The sequence below is a fragment of the Plectropomus leopardus genome, chromosome 11, assembly GCF_008729295.1.
Source record: "Plectropomus leopardus isolate mb chromosome 11, YSFRI_Pleo_2.0, whole genome shotgun sequence".
In the NCBI taxonomy this organism is placed as follows: domain Eukaryota; kingdom Metazoa; phylum Chordata; class Actinopteri; order Perciformes; family Serranidae; genus Plectropomus; species Plectropomus leopardus.
In genome coordinates, this window is record NC_056473.1 from 25,301,646 (window position 1) to 25,323,398 (window position 21,753).

Below are 21,753 nucleotides of genomic sequence, written 5' to 3' on the forward strand. Positions count from 1 at the left end.
TGCTTCTCTTTGAGTTTAATTTTCCTGTTTTTGTGATTATTTTGTATCTCTTTGCAGTTCCTTTGCGCTCCCTTTTGGCCTTTTTGGCCTGTCTTTGTCGTCCTCCCTTCCTGGTCGCTATGTATTCATTTGAGTAGAACTTTGCAGGCAGCCCGCCCCGACACTTTGGGCCCCTGGGCCTGTACCTGCTAGGATCCGTTAAGTAATCCATTCATGCATCTATATCTATAAAGATATCAGAAATGTATATCCTCCTCACTGCATCATACAACACTGAACGCCTCATTTCATGCCTTGATGACCCTCAGGGGCAAAGGTTTTGTTTCAACATTGGGAGGATCCTCCGCAAGAAAATTTTGAGAATCAAACACTTTTCTGAAAGACTTGTGCCAGGTGAGGAAAGGGGGAATTTTGTAATTTTATGGGACAGTGTGGCGTTTCATTGTTTCTTCCAGTCACACAGTGATTTAGCTTACAGCTCATCCCAGGATGGTGTCACATCTCCTTCCACCTTTCTCTCCACTCCTCAACTCCATAGAGGACTTCTTTTGCTCAGAGGTAGACATTTCATGACCCCCTGCCACATGCCCTTGGACACAGTGCATTTTGGATGTCTGGACATATCTGCAGAAGATTGCCAGGAATGAATCAGGCATGCAAAAATATTCTTTCCCAGGTGCATTGCAAGGGAGGGCATAGGGTGTGATGTGGAGGACAACTTGTGGCTAAATGCAGTGCACAGGTTTGACCCGCACTGTTGTATTTCTATATCTTAATCTACTTTGTCTTATACAAGTATGTAAAGTGTTTTATACATCACTTGAATTACATGTAGCCCAATCCATGCAATAAACAAGTGCTCTTCTTTTTGTTGTGATGGAATCTTGTTTTTTGCTGAATAAATAAACATGTAATTGGCAACAAAACAGAACGAGTGACAATAGCTTCTCACCTGAAATACACACTAATCAGTGGTGGAAGTAACTGAATACATTTACTCAAGTACTGTTTTCAAGTACAACTTTGAGGCAATTGTACTTCACTTGAGTATTTGACATTTGTGTTCTTCATCTACTCAAGTAAAGGATCAGAACAATTCCTCCACCACTGATAATGATTACTACAATGATGATGATAGTAGAGGTCACGATGTTTCTGTGGAAAATGTCACAGATTTTGAAAGTTTGAGTCACATAGCATAGCAATTGCCAAATGTATGATAATCAGGGGACACAGACGTGAAGACGTCTGAAAGAATGCGCCAACATTAATCTAATTTTAGCTGATGTTTATCTTTTCAGTAACTCAATTCATTTTTTTTTTAATTGAATGCCATAAGGTGGTCACAATGACCTTCAGTGAAACAGTGACACAGGCTGTTAACCCCTTTGAAACTTGAACAAGTTGGTGCATTTTCTTTTAAAAACATGGAAAAAGGCAATGAGCAGTTTGGTAGGATATGTTACACAAATTGCAAGAAAGAAGTTGATTGAGAAAATTATTCAAAAGCAAAAGCTTGGGAAAAACTATATCTATAAATATCATAAAAATATATTTAACATTATTTAAGGTACAATTGTTTATTTTTCAAATATACTTTTTTCCTCCTTTTTTTTTAAAAAAAAAATTCCCATTAATTCTCAGGTATTTTTCTTGTAATTTCTACAAATGTTTGCTAATTTTGGCATCATTTCTTGTTGAGTTGCTCATTGCCTTTTTTCCCATGTTTCTGAAAGACATTTTTGCTCAGGTTTCAAAGTGTGTAGGAGGGATGCGAGTGGGTTTTAGACATTATCATGTATTACAAATATTGACGCACTAGGGGCCGCTAGAGATCAAGATTCAAACATCGTACAGGCAATCCCAAAATCTGACCTGTATCGCCCTCTAGTGTTCACTTCACTGAACCAACAGGTGATTCTGCAGCTGGCCTGACTGACTGGCTCTGTGTTGAATACAAACAAATGGACCAGAGAAGGTTATTTCATACTGGTGTCAAACCACTGGTTCCATAAACACAGTGACACACATTCAAATCCATACAGACTAATCCATTGCAAATATTAACTATAAAACATTGAAAGGTTTCAGAGAAATAGACTGTATAAATTAAACAAAAACTGGTTTAAAAACATATAACATTGCACAAATATAATAAAACACTTTATGGGAAAAGTGGAGCCAGTGGTGGTAATAGAGTTGTGAAATGGTAAACTCTTTTCTGAGAACCAGGGGAGGGGTTGAAAGAGGTGCTGATTTTTATAGCCTTCTCTGTCATCACAGATTACCGCTGGATTTAACTCTGTAAAATAATTTAATGTTGGCACACATACTGGTTTATATCTGCCTGGAGGTCACATCATTACAATTTTGTTCTGTGTGATAATCATTTTGACACAGTGCCTCAAACAGAAAATAGTACTTGGTTGTTTTTTTGTTTTTAATTTTATATGGTGAGGAAAAAAAATCTAAATTGAAATTAGCTCCATTGGCATGACAGTACAGTGTTATATAGGCATTCAGGAGGCTACAGTGCATTTTTGGTAAACTACAATAAATTCAAATGTAAGAAAAAAATACAACAAATTAATTTCACATGCCTCTCTTTAAACATGCTATGCAATATACCTCAGTACTGGAAAGCCACTAACCCTAATCCTGAAAACAACATTTCAGAGGTAACATTTTAAAGTTTATTCTTTTGCTGATATTTTATTTTATTTTATTTTTTACTTTTAACAAAGTATTTTTGCACTATCAATATTAATTAACTAAGGTACTTCTTCCACCATGGCCTACTAAACTACAGTATATCAGCAGTACATATATGTGGTAATTCAACATTTCCTCATTTTTAAAGAGAATGTATTGAAAATTGAAATATGTTTTTATATGATATTTTGCTGTTTTTATTGTATTTAGTTGTCTGCATGATTTTTTTTTATTGTATGTTTTGTATGTTTTTAGATCTTCCTGCCCAGGACCACAGATGTAAGTTAGCTTTATAGCTAACTCTGGCTCAACAGCTGTGTTGTGCACGGTCCCTGTCAAATAAACGAATAAAATAAAATAAATAAGAAATATAATGAACGAAAAGCAAATAGTTACAAAGAAATTATTCAAACAATAACCTATAATTATCTACAAGTGTTATAATTGCGGTGTTGGGGAAGCAACTTTAAAAGCATAGCTTAAAGCTACCAATACTTTGCACTGGAAGAAGGTTAACAACAGTAAAGATACGCCAGGGAGAAATGTTGTTCAGGTAACCAGCCAGGTAACTTCTGAAATAGCATGCATGAACTTCTCTGAACATCTGTTAACAAAATGTTCAATAATCAATATGTATGACTAATTCTTATAAAAATGGGTTTTATATATGTATATATATATATGTGTGTGTGTGTGTGTGTGTGTGTGTGTGTATATGTATATATAGTATATAGGGTGACATTCATTTGAACAAATGAACCAGTGCATTTAAAAAAAAATAGGAGGCAAATTTTTACCTTAAAGGTTCCATATTGTAAAAATCTGATTTCCATGTCTTTTCTTATTATCTTAAAGCAGATAAAGGTACTCCATAAAAGCTGTGAAAATATTGAAATACTTAAACTACAGAGAAATGCTCACAACTTGTACTCACAAACTGTGCCTTTTAACGAGCCATCAGGACTTCTGTAAAGTTGTGATGTCACAAGTACACTATAAAAATGGTGAAAAGTGCTGTTACAGTGTCGTTACAGTCATTTTCAGAATGCAATGAAATTGTAAAGAGGCAGAGAGCACAGATGTTGAGGACCAGGAAACACTGACCAGTCAGAGCACACTAGGCTTTTTCAGGAGGGGGTCTTGATTACCTGAATGCCTCTGCATCTTGAAGGATGAGGTCGGGGCTTACAGAACTGGCCTGGAAAAAGGATGTGGAGCCATAGAATGATATCGAAATGCAATGTGTGATAGACTGTCTTCTGTGGACATCCTGGAATCCCTAATTTATTATTATTTTTAAAATGTTTTTTCAATCCTGTTTGTTTTTTGCTGGGTTTAGTTGCCAGTAATTTGTATACTGTTAGTACTATTGTTATGTATTGTGTTTTCTTTGTCTCCCCTGCTTTGCAAAAGGTACAATAAGAGAGACAGAGAGAGAGGTGTTTCAGACCGAGGATGTATACAAGTAGCCTATATTCAGGCAGACATTATGAGGGAAATATAGAGTTTTTTGCATGTATAACTAGAAACCCAAAATACAAATATGAACCTGAAAATATGGAACATATATACAATTCTTTATGCAAAGTTTTGTTTTTCTGATCATATATGAAAGGCTACCACTGTGTAAACAGTGTGATAAGTGTAATTTATCTTGACTGATTTATTATTTGACCATGTGCGTATTGGGCTGGAGAGAGAGAGAGAGAGGGAGGGAGAGTATTGATGTTCCCATTACGCAGTGCAGTCGCACCTTTCCACCACACAATGAATAACTCCACTCCCTCCGCCGCTCCGCACCACACGGACCTGTTTCCTCGCGCTCGTGTTTTGTCAGAAAATTACACGCCGTCAAAGGAGACTTTCTCCCCCTGAAACCTGCGAGCTTCATATTAAACCTGCCGATCAGTTTTCCTCAGAAACGAGCAGCTCTCTCCCCGGTCACACTTCTCATTCAGTCCTTCAAGTCGTCGCGAAGCGCCGGTGGATGTAAGTAAACCGCTCTTATTAATGTTTAACGCGCTTCTATCCAAGCGCACGCGGCTTCTGCTTTCACACAGCTTATATTCAGCGCAGTTGATTAAACTTTCTCCAATGTTGTTTCTACTTGCACCTTTGTCGCCTCGTGGATGTGCTGAGTTAACAGCTCGAGCGGCTTTGAATAAACAATGAAATTTACCAAATGTGGTGGAATATAAATAACAGTATTATGTCTTTAGTCTGCTACCAATAGAGAAAATCAATATCAGTATGCAAAGAGTGGACCAGGTAATAGTCTGAGACATGAGAGCTGAAATAAGGTGCAGCTCTTTGTGTGTCACACCACATTGTCAAGACCTATTGACAAACTATGCTGTTACTGTACACTGTGTGCTGGAGCAGTTGTTTCCCCATAGACCAGGGATACTCTTGGCTTGGCGGACACTTTTGCATAATGACAGGACGCCAGGGGCCAAGGGCCAGGCGCAGCAGCTCCATACATATTTCTAAGGTTTAATGACATATCTAGGATTTGAGGAAGTTTCAAGGATTGTAGGACATTTCTATGATTTTAGGACGTTTCTATTATTTTAGGACATTTCTGGGATTTCAGAACAATTCTAGGATTTTAGGATATTTCTAGGACTTTAGGACACTAAGCTTTTTAGGACGTTTCTAGGATTTTAGGACATTTATAGGATTTCAGAACATTTCTAGGATTTTAGAACATTTCCAGGATTTCAGAACATTTCTAGGATTTTAGGACATTTCTAAGATAACAGAACATTTCTAATATTTTAGGATGTTCTAACATTATAGGACATTTCAAGGATTTTAGGACATTTCTAGGATTTGAGGACATTTCTAGGATTTTAAGACATTTCTAGGCTTTAGGTCATTTGTAGGATTTTATGACATTTCTAGGATTTTAGGACATTAGGGGCTTATCTAGGATCTCTGTCAGGGGGTGCAGAGGATCCTCCACTGGCACTTTTTTATAAACAAGCTCTAATTTGATGCTGGTTTATGCACTCTGGCATATTATGTATACTAAAACATGTATTAAGTACAAAAACAATTCCCAGTTTGAATCACTTTTTTATTGTGAATTAGAAAATGGTTGGAGGGCCACTCCACACTCTGTTGGAGGCCAGATATGGCCCACAAGGCTTAAATTGAGTATTACTGCCATAGATTATGTGTACTCTACCTGGTTTTCCCCTTCACAGACACACAGATCTGTTAAAGCGCATTGAGCTATACACATTACATTTTTAAGGTTGCTGTTCTGCCAACTGACCATTTTCAACCCAGTTCAAATCCCCTCTCAGGAGATTAGGAGGCAAATTAAGCCCAGCCTGCTTCATTTTGCTTGGTATTGACACATTTTCTCCTTTTCCCCCCCAGAAGCTTGAGAGGTGAACGGTGTGAACAGTGCTGGAATGCAACAGGATTATCATCTGACCTTAACACAGAGGAGGCAAAGCGACCAGCCCATTAGATCACACGTTTTCTGCTGCACTACAATGCCTTTGAGGTTATAATGTCTACGCTGAAGCACGTTATTTTACAGGATAAAGACGAGGACGTTGAGAAGAAGCTGGACTGGAGTTACATTGAATGGGTTGAAAATGAAGTTGACAGCCCAGGTGTGGCAAATGCACAGACGCAAACGGACTGGGGGCCTCCTCAGCACAAGGATTGTCAGACCAGCAGCCCCATCATAATGCACATAGATCTTACACGGACACACTCCAAGCTGAGACATTCGTCCCTGGTGGACACTGATGGCTTGGTCGCACCTTTCTTCCAGTTTGACCGCCAGGCTCCTGCACGCATCTCTACGTCTCCCACCTTGAGGAGGATGAGGAGCACCAGGCGTCCTCTGATGGACACTCGTGATCCTGTCATAATGGGGAGCACTCGGGAGGAGCCAACTTCTGAAGGCACGCCATCCCCCACAACCCCCCTGTCCCCAGTACACAGAGTCAAGTCTCCTCTTGCAGCGAGCCCCCTCTCTGATGGAGAGATCTATCACGATCATCAGCCCATTTCATCCTGCGGCCGACAGAGAACCAGATCACATAGATCAAAGACTTTTGACAACGGTATCACTTCCACGAGACAAGAATGTCGCAGTGCTCTTCCTACTCTTAATAAAAATTTTGGATTTCCTGATAGTGGAGTACAGGTGAGCTTTTACCAGTTGTACATGTGCATGCACATATAATCATTTGATTCCCTAATCATCAACCTCTCCCCACCATCACCACGAGTCATGTGCTGTAGTCTGGTGAGGATTTTTTATCCAAAGCCTACGAATTAAATGGTTACACATTCCTTCCTTGCGGAAAACCTTTTCTCCCTCATTCTGCCTTGCCTCCTGCGGTGGTCACTCACAATGCGAGCTTTTGACAGCAAATGAATCAGCAGTTACATGCACTGACAGCTCCGACCAAACCCACTGCCTGGAGAACCCTGGGAAGTGCTCTCCTTGGGCCCCTATTCACCGCAGTCAGCAGTCACCCAATAATGGAGGGGTCAGTGAGCGATGGAAAAAGATAATGGGGAGATCTATTCATCAGCTCGTGGTATTCAAGCGAGCACATTCTCAATAGAGTCCCGACATTCTCCTCAGATATCAGAGGCTTTTGAATCCAAGCGACCACTTAAAACACTGATTCAAATTTGAATGTCTTTGAAAGTGATATAGCGGTATCATTAGCAGTAGGAGGTCTTTGCACCCTCTATTTAATGCTGAATGCACAGTAAGACAGTGCTAATATGGCATGTAAATACCATAATAAGTACAGCTTTGGAAACTTGATATCACTGAAAAATAAGTAAGTGTGTAAAACAATCTGATTCAAACTTGTTCTGATTATGTGCTTGAACTTCAAAGCATGTTTATTCTCAAGGAGACGTTAAACATCCCAGTACTTTTACTGTAACGTATGATTTTATGCAAAAAAATGATGCATTAGCAAAGCTGTGGAGTGGAGTCACATGACTTGGACTCCAGTCAGACTTAAGTCACAGATTTGGTGGCTTTAGATTTGACAAATCAACAAAGACCTTCAACTTGACTTCAACTTTAACATCAGTGACTTGGGCTTCAGTTGGATTTGAATGCTTTGACTTGAAAATACTTGATAGTCTGTTAAAATGGAACTACATGTGGCAAAAAGCACATTGTGACTTGTTCAGGACTCAAAACTATAGATGTGTCTATGGGGAATTACTCTGTTTTGGAGTCAGTCTGAAGTGGACATTAGAGGAACTGCAGTTTTGGCACTTCCGCATTGTTCAGCTGCTTGCTCAAAACTCAAAGTTTAGGACTTGGGATAGGACTTGCGACATGACTATGGAATTGAGTGCAAGATTTGACACTTACTAGTGACTTGCAAAACAATGACCTGGCTCCACCTCTGTGCATTGGTGTATAAAATTATTACAATTCAAAGTTTTCCATTGACTGATGACGTTTTTTCCTCTTTTGCAGGAGAAAGAGCTTTGTCATAACAGGTAAGTGTACATTGCACAGTTTTGCATGTTGTCTGAGTGTCCTCACGCTACATCAGCATAACCAAAAACGGCAGGACTTCACTTTCAAGCTTGTGAGAATATGTTTGCATATCAGGAATGTAGTAAAATCTTTCCTGCAGCTGATAAACTGCACTACATCACGCACATTTTAATTTTTGTCACCCTCTACTTTCCATTATGAACACAGCTGCTTGTGTTTCCAAAATACCTGCATCAAACCATTCCCTTTATACGAAATAATTACGTATAACATTGAGCATCATGAGTGCAATGCCTTTTGTGCTCCTAGGACACTCGTGTGCGAGGATGATTGGACCTTTTGGTTTAAAGAGCCCCATTGTTCATTCATTGTCGTTCATGTCTTTGTTAATGGAGCAGAAGCTTGGTGGGTTAAGTTTTGAGAGTCCCATGGTTATGTATGGGCGAGACAAACCCTCATTAAGGCTGTTTTCTCTTACTGCCACCCACACCCCTCCTAATGGGCTGCGGGGCTCTTCCCCTCGCTGGATAATTAGGCAGCTATTGTCCCTGTAATTGCACCCTGGCACTGTGCCTCTTACAGTGACCGGGCCCTTCGATCCATTGGTTGGGACAGTTTTGTTTTTGGGCATCATTATTTCTCTTGTTGTGCCGGGAACAAAACACCCATTTTTACGAGGGCTCTCGGTGGCAGAGAGGCTGACACAGAGAAAGCTTTCTGAGCGGTCACAAAGCAACAAGATGTCATTGTGAGGATGCTGTGGAATGAACGGCAAGGAGGCACTGACCTGGTTTAGAGGAGTAATCGTGCCTTTCTTACTGTCCCATTAGCCACTCATCCTCTACAGTGCTCAGGTGCTGACTACTGTCTTAGTGATTCAGCACTGCCCGCCTATACATTGATCTGGAAGAGGGGGGGATTGTATCAGTTTACCAGTGAGAGGAATGAACAGTTGGTGCTTTCACTGTTCAACAAAAGTGCCCTGGAGGAAACATGCACCAGTGTGCTCCACTTCAGCTGCAAACTAACTTATCCTCAAAGTGTACAGGTTGGCCCTGCAGCCATGCGGCCTACATGTGCATTTGAGTGTTTCTCGTTTGCTTCTTGTGTAACTGTGCAGACACCGCGGCACAAACGCAGCTACTGTTTGAGGGGATATTATGAGCTAAGAAAGATTGTTTAGTCTAACAAAGCAGATTGAACATATAAAAATAGACCAGCGCTGTTCCTCTCGCTTGTACTTCTGTATTGTTTTGTATAAAAGAGGGTCATTAGCCTTCAGCTGTATACCACGCTTCCTTATTGACTGATCAGATCCTGATAATCTTTATCAGACAGAAAGTGTGTTTATCAACCCTCCATGTAATGAGGATGTGTTTATAATTTACCAGTGGCAGCATCTGGGTTCTACAACTCATATTTTGTAAGACCCTTTTCCATCTACCTCTAAACTACAAACAGTTCCTTTTTTAAAGGCAAGACTGTGAAAAATGTGGAGGTGAAACCGCAGCATGTAGAAGCAGGTCACTGACCAGCTGTCGATCAGTGTCAGCTGGCCGAAAGTGAACCTTACTTTTGGCAAAACCAGCTAGTCGGGTTGTTGCGCAGCTTATTTCTGGCAACTGCAGCCATGTTCAATGACTAGACATCTGTTAGCATTGTCATGGTGCAGATTGTGATTGTTGGGAGTCAACCATCAAGTTTTACTGCGGTCAGAATTGTTTTATTCCCGTAACAAATGACAACATTCATGAGGACGTGCCCTGTCAGGGTATTTCGTTGACACATTTAATATCACCTCACCTCCCTAACATATTTGACTTGCATTTACGAGGGTCTTTGTTTTTAAATTTCAGCACTTGAATGCCCATTTTCCTCTGAGCGGTAATCCCTGAAGTACAATAGCGTAGGATAAGTCAAAACACTTGAGAACAGTGGCTGTTTGAGCTTTGCCTGAGGCTAAAAGGCAGGCCTGTGTTTTTCCAGCCGCAGCCATGCCTCGGTTACTAACTATGAAAAGGAGACCAAGAGGATTATAACTGGCGCGCACTGACAGCTCGCCTCCTTCCACACAAATAAGGTGATCCATTAATCAGCAGCTATCCACACATAATCCAGACACATAACACTTATCCTTTATACTTTCTGTAACTCATGTTAATCGCCAATTTGCTTCACAATGCAGATGGTATTTCAGTGGTATTTCAGCCATGCAAAATGACAAAAGGAATTCTGTTATTTCCTGTGGCTTGCACTAAGTCTATTCTCTTTGTGCTGTATTACATTTACAACAGGAAAATAGTGGTTCTTATAACAGTGAATCTCAGATGACTCTGTTTCTGAAAATTCAAGCATTTACTGCAGGCTTTATCTTGTTTGTCAGCCAAAAAGAAGCAGAATACCATCTGAAGATGTAACACCTGTTTACTGTTCCCTCAGGCTTCAGGAAAGGAGACGGAGCTCGGTGGTGGTCAGCCTGCCCGGATTGGATGTTTCACCAGGAGATCTTTTTGTGTCCAATGGAGCAGCTGACATATTAAACGGTTCAAACTTCTCCGGTAAAATTATATATTGTATCATATATAGAGATTTTAAAGGCATTGTTTCTTGCTTTCTGAAGCACATGTCTGATCAGTTAACATGTGCTTTGTCATGAATCCATTTGGGACGTTCTTAGGGACTTTCTTTCTATCATTGTTTTCCCCCATTATAGGTTTTTTTGGGGAGTTTTCCTTAGTCGATGTGAGGGTCTAAGGGCAGAGGGATGTAGAATGCTGCAAAGCCGTTGGAGGCAAATTGTGATTTGTGATAATGGGCTTTATAAATAAAATTGACTTGACTTACGATCACAGAGACGTTTAAATTTAGACTAGTCAACTAGTCTAAAACAAATGACAAAATAAATAAAACAGTCAAAATGGAGAACAAGTTTTTCAATATAGGGTTCGACAGATTATCGGCCTGGCCGATTATTGGGGCCGATATTTGGCATTTTGACATATCTGTATCAGTGTTTTAATGTTCGCCAATAAAATCAATTAAATAAGAAGAAAATGTCAGTACTGGAGAAACTTTTACTTTGTAAAACCTCAAGGAGCTAGTTTTATTTATTTAATTAAAGTTGCAGGGAACTTTTTGTATATAATGTTGAAAGTTTAAGTTTTTTTAAACATTTGTTAAAGTTTTGAGTTGGAGTTTGTTAAATAACAAATTTTGACAAAGATTTTTATTTTTATGGTAAATGCATATTGGTTCCAAATATCGGTTATCGGTCTCATTAACTACCAATTATCAGTATTGGCCCTGAAAAAACAATATTGGTTGACCCGTATTCTGTAATGGTTAAACATTATCCCCAAAAAATTTGAAGTCCCATTTGAAATCCCTAATTAGATTTTAAATGTTGCTGCACTCTGCAGTGTTCATTACAAACCGTGCATTATGAACACTGCACATTATCCAACAACTCCCTAAATAAAATATTCATATCTGCATCAATATCTGAAGATTACTAAACACTTTGAGAGGCAGATAACAGTATCTGGCATCAGATGGAAAGAGCTGATCAGTGTACAGTTAGTCAGTGTGTGACTGTTCATGGTCCACTACAGGTCCATAAGTATTTTATGTTTGTATTTTTATTTTTTTTTTTTACAGATACCAAGAAATCAAAGTGGCCTTTTTCGAGGCGTAGTACGGTAGGTGGGTTGTTTGTCTATTCGTTGTGGTTGCGTGTGGCTGGTGCCAATGCTGTGCTTGTGGTTTTGTTCTGATGTACTTTGTTTTAGCCATGGGCAGTTGGTTTGGACATTGTTCTCTGACCCACTTCCCAAAGCAGATTAAAGTGGTTCCTCTTATTTGCTTCACACAGCTTTTATAATTGGACAACACTTGAAAAGCAGAACTTGAACTAAAATTGTTGATTTAGTTTTTAAATGCAGTCTTTCATATATGTGTCCATAATTGAAAGTCCTTTTAAAAAATCTGTAATAACATTAACTCTGTGTTTTCCATCACCTTTCAGAGTAAAGTGAAGTCGCAGACAGGCACCGCATCAGATATTGAGAAATATCTCTCAACATCACAGATTCAAGACTGGAAAAACTGCGACCTTCAGAGGTATAAGGTGAGAAATGAGCGCTGTCATTAGTATTAGCCTTTAAGCATCCATGCTGTTTGTTATGTAAATCATCATGTTGGCTCTGACTGTGCAGTGACTTCTTATGCAAGCAAAGTCATAGTTTAAACTAAGAAATCCAGATTTCCAATTCAAATAGTTCTCAGCATTAAACAAGTGACAGATGACAGTTTGAGGAAAGCTACTGCAACATTTCTGCAAGAACCTGAATTTCTAGGCAGTAACCAGTTAGGTCAACCCTGCACGCGTATATAAACAAACACTGACATACGCCTAAGTGTGTCAGGATGAAGGTAGGAATTTTACAGTGACTGGTTATACCGTTTATATACAAACACACTTCCTGAGGTGAAAATAAATGTCTCAATTATCTGTTAAAATCTATTTGTAAGATATTTTTTGTCACCTAATGCATTTATTTTTCTTTCTGTCTGTGTGCAGGACTACTCTCTGGCAGAGTTCCTGCGAGACCAGTCCTCCCAGGTGAACGCCACCTCTGACCCTCAGGGTTTCAAGAGACAAGAAGCCATCTGGGAACTCTTCACCAGCGAGTGTGTTTACTTCCTGGATCAGCTCATGGTTCTCAAAGAGGTGAGTGTCCGTACAAAGCCTCCGAATGCACACGCACATGCAAATACACACGCACGCACGCACGCACGCACGCACGCACGCACGCACACACACACACACACACACACACACAACCACAAATAAATAGACCAAACCCAAATGAAACCCAACACCTGCTGCTTTGTGTTTTTCGTGTTGTCCATGAATTCCAGTCAGTGAGGTTTGTGTAAAAGTCTCTTCAGGTTTTCTTTACAGCAGTGGATTAGAAATTTAATGCTGGCACAACAGTTAGCCCGAGCCTATTCTTTCTCTGACTTCTTTGTTGCTTTCAGGTGTTTTTGGCTACCCTCACAGACCTGCAGATGAGGAACTGCCTGACCGATGTCGACTCCTGGAGGTTGTTTGCAAACCTCAATGAGCTCTGCCTGGTGAGACGTCATGCAAATAAGTAGCGTGAGGCCTGTTAGCCTCAGTCATGCCATGTAAATGATTTCAAACAACAGCAGCCTTTATAGCATTATACAGTAGAAACACTTTGTATTTGTGTAGCATTAAAAGGTTAAAAAAACAGCAAAACTCAACTGTCTTTGAAAATGCTCTCAATGAAAAGATGAATTATTAATTTATTAATTTATGGTTATATGTTTAACCAGGAAGTCTTGTTGAGATTAAAAGTCCCTTTTTCAAGAGGCACAAATGGAACAGACAACGCAAGATGGAAATCTTAAGACAAAGAGTGCCACTCAACACTAACACAATGTGTTATTATTGTTGTGGCACAAAATGAAACTGAGGGGATGAGGACTACATTCAGTCTCTCTCCATTAATGTGCGAATTCATTCATCTCTCATGCACTGTGTCCGTTACAGTATATCTCGATGTATCATAACAATGTGGACAGCATGTGTAAAATGACCTGTGGTCAACAGAGACAGTGTGAAATCAACACACTTTTGTTTTTGCCTTGTGGTTAACAAAACTGTCATTGCCACAGTTACGCTACAATTACTTGTGAAAACAAATTGACCTGTAACATTTGAGAACTGCATCATGTACATCTATCTATCTATCTATCTATCTATATGTATATATATATATATACACACATATATGTTATCTGACCTTGTGATAAAGTGGCATTGTTAAGACGAAACAAAAGGGAAAATACATTTACATATGTGGAATTTTTTTCTAGTGTTGACAAAGATAATGAGCATGTTGCACGGCTGTGCGCTGACACTTGACACTGGGTGTTTTCTGCTGCAGGTGAGCTTTGGTTTCTTAAACAACCTCCTCCGCGTCATCAAGGACATGCTGGAGATTACGGAGGGTGGCGGGCCCACCCTGCTGGAGCTGCTGAGCAAGGCAAGTGTGAGTCACATGTGGACACACATTAGCACAAACGCGCTGACTCAGTCTACGCTCAATCAATTGTTCAGTTGTAAAACTCTGCTGATAAGACATTTGAAACAAAGGACACAAAATTCACACTTGAAAGAAAACTTGTCTAAATGCATGCTGGATACATGTGCGAATTATGCAAGAAGTATTTTTTAACAATCAAACAGAATAAAAGAAGAAGAAGAAATCACATTCACGGCTTGCTTGGATCAGGCTGCCCTTAAAGAGCTCACACAAATCCACAACAATCCTAGTTTAAGATTTTATTCTTTGATGATGAATAATTTTGCTCCAAAGATCAAGGACAATAATAGAAACCTCATCATCATACTGTTAAATTATGTATCACAAGAAGCAGCCTCACAATAGCTGGAGAATATGTTTAGCACCCAGGTTGAATTTTGTGCTTTTACTCAGACTGATGTCTTCTCATTGCCTTTTATGATCTGTTTATCTGCAGCTTAATGGCTGATGTGACAAAGCAGCATGTATCCTGATGTTTGCATAACACTGCTATCTGTTGGCAGGCTTTCCAGGAAAGCATATGTCACTGCCTGCAGAAGTACTGCCTCAACTACTCCACGGCTCTGCTTTATCTGGACAGCCTGAAGCCCAGAGAGGACTTTGGATCTTACGTGAAGGTACACAAGGGAACTCACCCAGGGCAGCCTAATTGTGTGTGTGAGTCAGAGCTGTGGCAAGGACGCCACAACAGTGCCAATTATAAGAGGACACACAGCAAACGTGCAGCCAAAACAGCAAAGAACTAGTTCAGTGTCACCAAGGCCTGCCAAAGAGAAGAATGTGACTATTTGTCCCTTGTGTAACCTTCCTTGTCATCATGTTTATGTATTTGTCAGTGCTTTTGTTTTAGTCTTTTAGATATATTTTCACTGCCCACCCCCCCCCCCTCTGTTCTCACAAACACCGTGACCACTCTTTCACCCCTCTGACCTTCTTCTTTCTCCCACCGACAGCCCTCCTCTAACCCTGTCTTCTCTCTTTTTGCTCTTACTTTTTATCCCAAGTGGTGCGAGAGGAACGAACAGTGCCGAAGGCTGCAACTACGCGATCTGTTGGTGGCGCCGCTGCAGAGGCTAACCCGGTACCCGCTGTTGTTACGGAATATCGCAAAGAGATGCCAAGTGGAGGATGAGATCAGAGGCCTGCAGGTTATAGCGGAGCAAGTGGACACATCTATATGTGAGCACCCCGAACTACTTCCCATTTATTGAAAAATACACCGCTACAAAATATTTGATGCATTTTCAATCGCATACTTTTTCTTTTAGTGTGTTTTGCAGTTGTAGCGCTGTTAGCTTGTTTACTGTAATATATTAATGCCACCGTCCCACTGAACATCTCGCTGAGCCTGTTCAAACTGTAAAAGTTTGTATGGAAAACAAACCAAATCATTGCATACTAGTACTGAATGGCCAAATCTGATTCAACTGGCATCAATCTGAGAGCCCATATCCAGATGCTCAGGGATTTTTTTTACCAGGAACCGATTATCCCCAAATGTCTCTTCCTCTCCAAACAAACAGCTGGTGATTAAATCCAGTAAAAACACTGAATAAAGCAGTTTCACCTAAAAAAAAAAAAATCAGTGTCTCTGATGCTCTCGTCACAGAGGGGCTGCTAACTGTGAGCTATTAACTGTCCTACTAAAAAAACGTGAATCTAGAGTCAGAGTTTGGTTTGTCTATTCTTGACTACTGTAGAAACATGGCAGACTCAGTGGATAAGGACCTGATCCGTATGTAGATTTAAACAGCTCATTATAAATGTGATGAAAACATAATGATTCTTATTGTCAGGTGACATACTTACTTATTATACTACTTATATATTACTTATTATATTCCATTTCTGCCGATATATCCCCCTAAATCCTCCACAGCGGACCTTCAAATAAAATAGTGTTGCATTTCAGCCCTTCCTTATCAGCCGACCCACACTGATTGAGTAAACACACTGTCGGGCAGTGGGTTCGTTTTATGGCATTTCAGCTGCTGACGACAAGCTGAACATTGTGAACTGAAGTGTGTCAGCTATGTCACTTGGCCGATCATGACTCAAGTGTTTCTTCAGTCAAACATAGTAAGATACAAGAAGCATGTTGAGCAGATGTTAAGTGGGTTTTCTGTGTCAAACAAACAGAGCAGCTTGTGTGTTTTAGAGCAAACAGTCTGCGTGTTTTGGACGGCAGCCAGGAGCTTCTTCACAGCATGCCTCTGCCCGCAGACCTGTTGTGGCAGTTTACTCTGTAACTAGATGGACAGGCTGTGGGAAATGTGCTGCTGCACTGCACCTCAATGGCATTTTGTGGCATTGAACAAAGAACCACAGAAAAAAACAAACAGTGTAGGCTCAGCCTTCTCCAAATACAGACTTTATAAAACTATTAAAAAGGTTTGGCTGAGCGGCCCAGGTGACTGTAACCACGGCTAAGATGTGTTGGGCAATGTCCTCTGGGTGTGGGGGGTGTTTACTGTAAAAGCTGAGTGTACTGTAATCTCTCACGGTCACGCCCGTGTTTGGCCGGCAACCATCAGTACACAGGAAAACACAGCAAGTTATGAAATAAAATAATGTGTCTGTCATTTGAAATCAAATGTGTCATCATTAGGGCTGTAACTATTTCCGGATTTATATCAATTCGTTAGTCTAAAGAATGTCATAAAATATGTTGATCAGTGTTTCCCAAAACCCAAAATGACATTCTCAAATGTCTTGTTTTGTCTGCAGCCCAAATATATTCAGTTTTCTGTCATAGACAGAAAATATTCATATTTAAGCTGCAATCAGAAAATTTTTATTTTTGCCTAAGAAATTACAAATTAGTTGGCAAATAACGTAATACAGGGCTCCCCTGGTTATGAAAAACCTGGAAAAGTCTTTTCCCAGGCTTGTGAAAATTTGTAAAATCCTTGAAAAATTTGGAAAAATCATGGTATTTTGTTGTGTGTAATAACATGTAACATAACATAATGTAACAAAATGGCAAATTATTTTTCCGTAGCCTTGCTTTTGATGTAAACGTAGCTCTAATATGCGCCAATATGTAAATACATTTGGTTGACTGTTAAGTACGTTTCTTAATTGTCTCCCATCTCTCTGTTTCTTTGTCCAAGTATTCAAGCTTGATGAAATTATGTTTGAATTAAGTTTGAATCCGTTAAGACAGAATAAGAGAAACATAACATGTAGGGCCATGACTCCTAAAGTTTCCATACCTATGCCCCACTACTTTATTTTTTAAAATTGTACTGCACTATTTAGATGGAGCAATGTTTGTTTTTATACACTGTGAATGATCATGGAAATTTTATAAAAGGGTCCTTAAAAAGTCATGGAAAAGTTGTAAATGTATGATAACCCTGCTAATAGCTGACTTGCTACTTGATTCTTGCAGCTTTTAATCTTGACAAATACAAACCTTGTTAGAAATTAACTTTAATACTATTAAACACAAGTTTCCCTTTAAGTAGTCACCAACTGGGATTAATTATCTAGGAATAATGGTGCATAGATGTCTAAAGAATTATTATAAGCTCCACCTGTTGTGTCTGCTATGGAGCATAGAGGACGATATGAATAAGTACTTTAAATTTTCTCTTACTTAGGTCAAAGGTCAAATTAACGTTATAAACATGAATGTCTTGCCTTAAATATTGTGTATGTTTCAATTCCTTCCAATTCATGTTTCCTCTGCATTTTTTTCTTCACTGGAGAAGCTGAACAGACACTTTATTTGGCGAGGCAGATCCCCATGGGCCCCTTAAAAAAAACTCACTATAGATTACGAAGGGTTAAAACTTCCTTGTTTTAGACTGCATTATTATTATTTGGCTGCACAGTCTAGATTTTTGGCTTAGCTGTTTGAGGGGGACTCCGCATCCCCATGGTTGAGCTTTGAAAGGCTGGAAGTAAACAAGATCAATGTGTCTGATATTTTCTATATATTTGAGGTAAAGTCCGTCATTGCAGCTCTAGTTTTTAATGCCACTGAAGTGTATTATTCTTAGAAGTAGTTAACAATTTGAACTAAAACTATCAAGCATTGGTAGTTTTTGCATTAGATTCTAGTTTTGTCTGTTTTGTCCCTCTTGACTGAAAAGATGTCTTTCTGCCTTCAGGTGATTTAGAGGGAAAGGTCAAATGGCTGGATAACTACCAGAAAGTGAAACAGCTGAGAGATGCGCTGGTGTGGCTGCCTGTATGGGAGAGAGACAAGCGTGCCTTCGTCCCTGAGGTCTGTCCGCTTATGTGTATTTGTGTACATATATTAATATTTGTGCACGTTTGAGCCTGTGAGAGTTTTATCGACAGAGCAAAGCATAAAAGTAACAGATATGCAACTCTTCTCCTCTAATGGCTTTTGTGCAGGTTAGATGATCCAGTCACTTATCTGGATGTGAAATCAGATCTCATCAAAAACTTTTCACATTTTAAAGCGCACTGTGTCATTAGCTCTTTACTCTTTCGATATCAGTTAACGTGTCAAAAGGTGAAAATGCTTTCCTCTGACCTGACTGCCTCTCTTGCAGAACCTGAAACATCTCTTAAAGGCCGTCACTCTGGAGAATCTCATTTCTCACCGAAGTCTGCTGCACGAAGGGAAAATGGTGCTCACAGGTGAGTGCACATCTGGCAAAGCTCCAACACATTTTCCATGCTTTGATTTGAGCGAAATCTCACGCCATCTCTCTTTGGTTCATTACCAGAGAACACAAAGCTGATCGATGTATATCTGTTCCTGTTTGACGAATTCCTGCTGATCACAAAGATAAAGAGAAACAAAAAGGTACGTAACTGCTCTGTTTTCACTCTGATCTGGATTACCACAGACGACAGCTTCATAACTTGTGTACACTGTCTCGTCTGTGCAGCGCTCCATCGGACCAGAGCAGAATCCTCTCAGGATGCCACAGAACCTGGAGCTGGATCAGCTCCTGAAGGAGGGATGCACCTTCACGGTTCTGGACCAGCCCGTCTCTCTGGACCGACTCCAGCTCAAGAACATTGATCAGCTCAATGCCTCAAGTAATAACAGTATACTTTCTTGTTGTTTTCATGAAGTTGCAAGCGCTAAGGATACGTTGAGAGCACACAGCAGAAAGTCATGCTGAGTCTTAATTAAAAAACAAAAATAAAATGCAATTTTTATGCTTTCTTTGTAGCATCGGGGCTTCCTCATTCTTTCATAATCATGCACCAGAACCGCTACCAACAGTGTATCGGTGCGTTCATCCTGCAAGCTGCATCGGAGTCTGCCAAGGTACATCACCTCAACTGTGAATTTCTCTGAAGTTTCGAAAGGCATGCAGACTTACAAGAACTGGCAGAGCGCTGAAAACATTCTGTTCATAAAAAATATTGCACAACATTGCATACTGATTTAATTACCTCCAAACATTTCTGCTTTATTTTTGTAGCTTAAAAACTACAAAAGTTTTCACTGATAATACTCACAGAGAACCACAAAAATAATATTTTTAATTGTATATTTTTCTCAAGGCAGTTTTGTATGCGAATCTCAAGGATTTTCAAGTAAATCTAATAATCACTTACACAGTAAATTATTACCTCATATGTTTGCAGTTAATTACTGGCACAGAATGTTATTGGAAATTTGCCAGGGGTTGTTCTTTGTCTTTAAATGTGCATGCGTTTTACCTGCAAGTCTTTAACTTTATAAATTGCCATGCAGGAACTAATTATTTTTAATATTTTTGCATATTATATCTTACTTAACACTAGTTTCAGCTTATGTGCATTACAGAAGACATTTTGTTCTTTCTGTAAATGGAGGAAAGTGGTTTAACCTGGAGCAACATATCTTTTCTTGTGCTGCTTCCAGACGCCTTTCAGAATATTTAAACCCTTAAACCCTGAGAAAACAGGTGTGATTCCTTTCAAAAAATGAGCAATTTGCAAAAAAAAGTAGATTTAGAAAATTATTTTAGAAATGTTTAGTGAAAAACTATATTTATAATTATCATAATTACAGATTTTTTATTATGTTATAGAGATATGATTTTTAACCATTTTTTAAAGTCATGTTTGCCTTTGTTTATTGCTTTTTACTTTTTCTTTACCTTTTTTTTTGTTTGTTTGTTTTGTTGTTGTTTGTGGGTTGTTTTCAGGTAATTTTTTGCTCATTTTTGGGTCATATTTTCTTTCATTTCTAATTGCCTCCTTCCCATGTTTTTGAAAGAAATTTGCATAGGTTTCAAAGGATTTAATCACTGGCCAGAGATGATCTTACATATATGGAGCTTTCTTTATAAGCTCTTAAGAATTAGTTATGTGATAATTATATTTGTTAGATTAGTTATACTAATAAGTAAAACAATGTCATATGATCAAACCACCTACATTTCTGGATGATAAACTTGACATTTGTTTTTCTGAACACCTTCATGTGTGACTCTCTGCAGAGGGTGTGGATGTCAAAGATAGAGGGTGCTGTGACGGCGCTGCTGAAGCTGGACTCTCAGCAGCCGCGAGTCAAGAGCTCCTCACTGTGGCTGGAGTCTTCACAGATATGACCCATCAAACAGCACTAGAAGCCATCTGACATGTCTCTGCTGTCAGTGTGCACTTCACCGTCCCCTGACGTCTTGTAAATGACTGCGCTAGTACTAGGAGCCTTTTGTAAACTTAATGTTTGCCTGCAGCTGCTGCAGTAGTGTACAATAAATATCTGATTATAGTAAAAGATGTTTCTGAGTGTTTCTCCTTTCTTTTAAGGACACGCATTTGACACATGAAGTCAATTTTTCACAAATCAGTTTCACTTCAAGTTGCTTTTAGTAACTGTTTTCGAGCTTTTGATCACATCATATCATATCTCAGTCAATCTTGAAGCCTTCTTTTCAGTAAAATTTAAACACCTATAATATGGTGGTCAAAAGTATGATCAAAAGCTATAGAAGAACTACTTAAAGGTCCAGTGAAAAGGATTTAGGGACAGAAATGAAATTTGATATTCATTACTGTCTATAATTAACTGAAAATAAGAGTCGTTGTTGTTGTTTATGTTACCTTAGAATGAGCAGTTTACATCTACATACAGAGAGGATCCTTTTCCTCTGCGTCCGCCACGTTGTTCAGAAGCCCAGAATGGACAAAAAAAAAACCCTCTAGTTTTAGATAGCTCAAGCACATGGGGGAAGTTTCAGTTTTGAAACCTCACAGCTAGATGCCTCTAAATCCTACACACTGGACCTTTAACTGACCTTGAGAAAAGATTGTTTTGCCAACTGCTGTTTCCAAAGTCAAGAATAAACTTCAAAATAAAGGCCTGGCTTGGTGATCACACAAAATTAAAACTTTTTTTTTTTACTTGAAAGAAATATAAAGTTAGAAAATACAAATTCTATTTATTTTTAATGCATTTGTAATTTCTTTGTGGGA

The 21,753-nt window shown here is 39.2% G+C and overlaps 1 protein-coding gene across 2 annotated transcripts; it reads left to right on the forward strand.

Moving 5' to 3' along the window:
• Positions 1–4,471: 4,471 nt before the first annotated feature.
• On the forward strand, positions 4,472–21,037 carry plekhg7 (pleckstrin homology domain containing, family G (with RhoGef domain) member 7). 2 transcript variants are annotated; one of them, XM_042496861.1, is made up of 17 exons: positions 4,472–4,701; positions 6,100–6,883; positions 8,195–8,217; positions 10,658–10,776; positions 11,876–11,916; positions 12,243–12,344; positions 12,798–12,947; positions 13,259–13,354; positions 14,194–14,298; positions 14,856–14,969; positions 15,357–15,531; positions 18,471–18,586; positions 18,882–18,969; positions 19,059–19,138; positions 19,224–19,377; positions 19,515–19,612; positions 20,775–21,037. In XM_042496861.1, the coding sequence occupies exons 2-17, from the start codon at positions 6,236–6,238 to the stop codon at positions 20,883–20,885; spliced, it is 2,220 nt and encodes a 739-aa protein (XP_042352795.1). In that variant the 5' UTR covers positions 4,472–4,701; positions 6,100–6,235; the 3' UTR covers positions 20,886–21,037. The 2 variants fall into 2 exon arrangements, with proteins under 2 accessions (XP_042352795.1, XP_042352796.1); XM_042496862.1 differs by having other exon boundaries at positions 14,194–14,292.
• Positions 21,038–21,753: the final 716 nt, after the last annotated feature.

Excerpts from the sequence above, each read along its gene's own strand:
- plekhg7 (XM_042496861.1), top strand. The coding sequence starts at position 6,236 with ATGTCTACGCTGAAGCACGTTATTTTACAGGATAAAGACGAGGACGTT. Across the intron at positions 6,884-8,194 it reads TTCCTGATAGTGGAGTACAG|GAGAAAGAGCTTTGTCATAA; the intron begins GTGAGCTTTTAC and ends CCTCTTTTGCAG. Across the intron at positions 19,139-19,223 it reads AGATAAAGAGAAACAAAAAG|CGCTCCATCGGACCAGAGCA; the intron begins GTACGTAACTGC and ends TCGTCTGTGCAG.